At 44.0% G+C, this 5050-nt stretch overlaps 1 protein-coding gene across 2 annotated transcripts in view; it reads right to left on the bottom strand.

Annotated features, from left to right (window-relative positions):
* Positions 1-239: 239 nt before the first annotated feature.
* The window catches only part of LOC106806526 (FMRFamide-activated amiloride-sensitive sodium channel-like), a 9704-nt gene continuing 4893 nt past the window's right edge, over positions 240-5050 (bottom strand). For both annotated transcript variants that reach the window (XM_014808497.1, XM_014808498.1), the window contains exons 3-7: positions 4520-4597; positions 4044-4101; positions 3482-3594; positions 1527-1602; positions 240-736 (exon numbers count right to left, since the gene is read on the bottom strand). In XM_014808497.1, the coding sequence (XP_014663983.1) occupies positions 515-736; positions 1527-1602; positions 3482-3594; positions 4044-4076 (444 nt within the window). In that variant the 5' untranslated portion in view covers positions 4077-4101; positions 4520-4597 and the 3' untranslated portion in view covers positions 240-514. The remainder of the gene's footprint in view (positions 737-1526; positions 1603-3481; positions 3595-4043; positions 4102-4519; positions 4598-5050) is intronic.

The following is a 5050-nucleotide window of genomic DNA, read 5'->3' on the forward strand; positions in this document are numbered from 1 at the left end:
AGAGAGAGAGAGAGAGAGAGAGGAGAGAGAGAGAGAGAGCGGCGCAGAGAGAGAGAGAGAGAGAGAGAGAGAGAGAGAGAGAGAGAGAGAGAGAGAGAGAGAGAGAGAGAGAGAGAGACCGGTAACTATGATGATGGCAATTCAGCAATTCGATTCGTTGACATTTCCTCTTCTTTTCTTTCTTCTTCTTCTTTCACTTCCTCTTCCTCTTCGTCCTCCTTTCCATCCTTCTTCTTCTTCTTCTTCTTCCTCCTCCACCCACTCCCCTTCCTCCTCCTCCTCCTCCTCCGCTTCTTCCTCCTTTTCTTCGTCTTCGTCTTCTTTTCATTCTTCGAAGTTCTGATCGCACACACCATCTTGTATAGATGATATTAGCCTTATATGAGATATATATATCGTATATTATTATAAATAATATGATGACCTTACTTGTCACGTGTACACGTTATGTGTGACGTGGCAATAATCGAGGTCACATTGATACTGCAACACGTCACTGCTCTCTACCTATAGTTCAAAACTTGGTAGATTTCAAATCCAAAGGATAGACCTTTGTCATCGTCGTCTTGTGCGTTTCTTGTTGCTCTCCGTTTTGCGATTTTTTCTTGCCGCAGAGCGAATTACATCCGTACACGGCGAGATCGTAAACGAGTTCGAGAAATTCGAACAGCGCTAGTATTGAGATGCCGACCCACAGGCCCAGCGTCCCACCGATATTACTCACAAGGGGGGTGAACTATGACAAATTTGTGAAATATATTTTTACCCAGCGATGAATGGGAATTTATGTTATTAATCTCGAGGTTTGCCAATCGACGTAGTATTTATTAATACAGACTGCAAAATTTGATCCAAATTTGATTCGCAAGATTTGAAGTGAATTGAAGTTCCAACTGATTGAAGTGCACGTGGTAGGCGTGTCAACCGAGCATTATAGCTTATTAGAATGGCCATCTATACTTTTTTATAATCCCGGTTTTTTCACAAGAGATGTATAAACTATGATAATAGGCCTACAGTTATACGATATTGTTTTTCTATTTTGGATTTAATAGCTGCACTATGTCCATATTTTGCCTTTCCATTTGATATGAACAAACATGGCATTTCGCGACTCCATATGTTACCTCGTGAGCAGTTTTGGTGCGACAGCTAAGAGGCAAATCGCTCGCATGTTTTAGATGTTTAAATACTCTAAACGCATTTTCATCTGGCAAGACCTTTGTGTTTGTTTCACAGCTAAACCTCTCATGTCCTTTCCTTCATGTCTCACCGTCAACCTCACACCTAACATGTGACACTGTCATTTTACGCGCGTTTTACTCGAGATTTTCTGTTTTTCTTTTGCAGTTGGTGGACTTTGTGTAAAAATATATGACACCTAATTAGCGAGATATTACCAGAAGGTGAATAATGACAAATTTGTCATTATTCGCAAATTTGTAAACATATTTCACAAATTTGTCATAGTTCACCCCCTGATATGACCTATTCACGACATGTTTAATGAATGACGTAAACGTTACCTTTATGTAGGCGGATTGCTGAATGTGCTCTACGCTCAAATCAGAGAAATATATCTGTATCTTCGCAATGTTATCTCTGCAGAGAAAAACGACGAGTCTCAGAGAGGGATTTTCGTTCGTAGAACGCGTCGTGTATTTCCATCGTAACACCAGTGCAGTGGCAGCAGTTTCTTGTTAGTTAACAATCTCTCTCTCTCTCTCTCTCTCTCTCTCTCTCTCTCTCTCTCTCTCAATCTCTCTCTCTCTCTCTCTCTCTCTCTCTCTCTCTCTCNTAATAATATAGGCGCGGTATAAATATTGCCCTTCGAATTCTCTAACCGTTACGACCAGTTTCGTTCGTGACCCTTTGCAGTTGCTTGTTGATCTAGTACTGGGAGTCTCTCCTGTCTCTTTCTCTCTTCTCGAGCGCGCGCGCGCTCGCTCTCTCATATCCCTCTCCTCCTCCCTTCCCCCTCTCACCGTCCACTCTCCCTCTCAACCGTCCTCCTCATCCCCTCTCCCTCTCCTCTCCCTCTCGCCTCTCCCTCTCCTCTCCCTCTCCCTCTCCCTCTCCTCTCCCTCTCCCTCTCCCTCCTCCCTCTCCTTCCCTCTGCCTCTCTCGCTCCCCTCCCCATCCAGCCTCACTCTCGCTCACTATTTCCCACTCTTCTCCCTCACTCTCACTTACCCCTCGCCCTTCTTCACACCCCCTGCTCGCCACCACTCACTCACCTTCACCTCACTCACTCACTTCACTCACTCACTGCAACCCATGTTGCCACTCACTCCCCCTCCACGTCCACTCACGATCACTCACTCACATCACTCACTCACTCATCAACTCACTCACTCACCACGTCACGTCACTCACTCACTCCATCCGCTCAATCACTCACTATCACTCGCTCGCTCGCACTGTTTTCGCATACGCGTCCATGTTTTTAGGTTCTGACCGTGTGTCTGACTGGTGACTTTAAACACACAAAGCGTGATAGAGGGATGAGAGAGAGAGGAGAGCACGAGGAAGAGAGAGAGAGAAGAGACGGAGAGAGAGAGAGAGAGCCGAGAAGAGCGGAAGAGAGAGAGAGAGAAGGAGAGAGAGGAGAGAGAGAGAGAGTAGAGAGAGAGCAGCGAAGAGAGAGCCACCAGAGAGAGCAGAAGAGAGAGAGCCAGAGATGAGACACCAAAGAGAGCCAAGAGAGAGAGAGAGCGAGCGAGAGAGAGAGACCGGGGGAGAGAAAGAGAGAGACGGAAGAGACCGAGCAGAGAGAGCGAGAGCGCGGGAGAGAGAGAGAGAGAGAGAGAGAAGATAGAGAGAGAGAGAGAGAGAACAAGAAACTGCTGCCACTGGTGTGTTACGATGTAAATACACGACGCGTTCTACGAACGAAACATCCCTCTCCTAGACCTCGTCGTTTTTCTTCTGCAGAGATTAACATTGCGAAGATACAGATATATTTCTCTGATTTGAGCGTAGAGCACATTCAGCAATCCGCCTACATAGAGGTAACATTACGTCATCATTAAAACATGTCCGTGAATAGGTCAACTATGACAAATTTGTGAAATATGTCACAGAAATTGCGAAGTAATGAACAAATTGTCATGTATTCACCTTCTGGTAATATCTCGCTAATAGGTGTCATAATATTGTTTACCCCCAGCGATGAATGGGAAATTTCATGTTATGTAATCTCGAGGTTTGCCAATCGACGTAGTAATTTTAATACAAGACTGCAAATTTTGATCCAAATTCTGCATTCGCAAGATATTGAAGGCTAATTGAAGTTCCCACTGATTGGAATGCGAAGTGGTAGGCGTGTCAACCGAGCATTAAGCTTTTAGAATGGCCAATCTATACTTTTTATAACCCTTATAATATTATATTACTATTATATATATATATATATATATATATATATATATATATATATATATATATTATTATTATTATTATTATTACCGCGAACACTTACAGAATGACTACGCCGTAGTTGCTCACTACGGGACCGTCGTTACCATCGGTACCCTGCTGTCGCAGCAGCTTCATCGCCGAGTGCTGTCGATTATAGCGACCGGCGACGGTGCTCTACCGTTAATCAAGGTAATTAGGTTAATTAAGTCACGTGTATGTAAGAGGGGGAACAAACTTCCGATTGTGCACTCCCGATGAGGTCGATCGCTACATAGTGAATAGAAATCACTGCATATACAGCTGGGGACGTAGAGATAATGTGCTAGTTAGGCTATCTGTATTTTTATTTGGTTCGTTACATACATCGGCTGGTATATTTTGTACTACAGAAATGTTTTGTTTTTTTCGAATCTGGGGATTTCATCCAGCATGTATATTGTTGGTGACAGCTAGCACCTGACGAACCTGTTTCGATCAAGTATACTCGCGATTAAATTAAAACGTTTTTAGTCGCGTTTATATAACACGTTTTAAGCTACGTACGCGTTTGCATCACTTTTATAGATTCCAAATTGGCCACTGCTCGTGCAATACTAATTTAGTTGTTCTCACCGAGGGCTTACCAGGAATGCATTCGATGGCCACTTCGCTATCATAATGTCCGTGTCGTAAAACGTCTCCCTGAATTATGGAATATATAGAAAATCGTGTACGAATTATCATCACAATATCTCGAATCATCTTGTTATCCTGGCCATATATTTATTATTCATACGGGTGAGCGGTATGTTCCTGAGCATTCATCCACAATTCGATGAGAGGTTGAAAATAATTACTAACGAAAAATATTGATATTAATATCGGAGTGTATCAAAACAAATCGTTGCAGATAAAAACGTGCGTTACGAATAAAAAGAAACTCGACTTTATTCACTCTTGTTAATATTGATAATGACGACCCGACGTTACACGTTTGGCTACTTATTAGCCACCGTAGAGGAAACGTATACGTTGAAACGCTCTACCTATGGAACGGACAGCTTCCCCCAACCTTTGCGAAAACCTGCTCCACTTTCCATCTGCTGCGCTATATACTCACTCGCACGCACTGGACAAGACAGTCCTTATCTCCCCTGTAGTAGGCCTGCTCCTGTTCTGTCATGCAACACCGTTGGATCTGTGAATCATTCACGAATTAGTCGCTGCCGTCTGAACAGACCAATAAATCGTTTACCCTATAATTATTTCAAAGTGCGTGTGCGGGTGTGCAAGGTGCGCTTGCCGTCTCTCTTTCTCTCTCTCTCTCGCTCTGCTCTCTCATTCTTCTCTCTCTCTCTCTCTCTCTCTCTCCTCTCCTTCTCTCTCTTCTCTCTCTGTCCTCTGCTCTCTCTCTCTCTATCTCTCCTCCGGCTCTCTCTCTCTCTCTCTCTCTCTCTCTCTCCCTACCCACTTTCTCTCTCTCTTACCCTCTCTCCCTATCTCGCTGTTTCTCTTGAACGCACGCTCTCTCTCTATCGAGCTCGCTCTTTCTCTCTCCACCTCTCTCGTTCTCCCCTCTCTCTCTCTCTCTCCCTACCCACTTTCTCTCTCTCTTACCCTCTCTCCCTATCTCGCTGTTTCTCTTGCACCG

The sequence above is a fragment of the Priapulus caudatus genome, unplaced genomic scaffold (assembly GCF_000485595.1).
Source record: "Priapulus caudatus unplaced genomic scaffold, Priapulus_caudatus-5.0.1 Scaffold166, whole genome shotgun sequence".
NCBI classification, from domain to species: domain Eukaryota; kingdom Metazoa; phylum Priapulida; class Priapulimorpha; order Priapulimorphida; family Priapulidae; genus Priapulus; species Priapulus caudatus.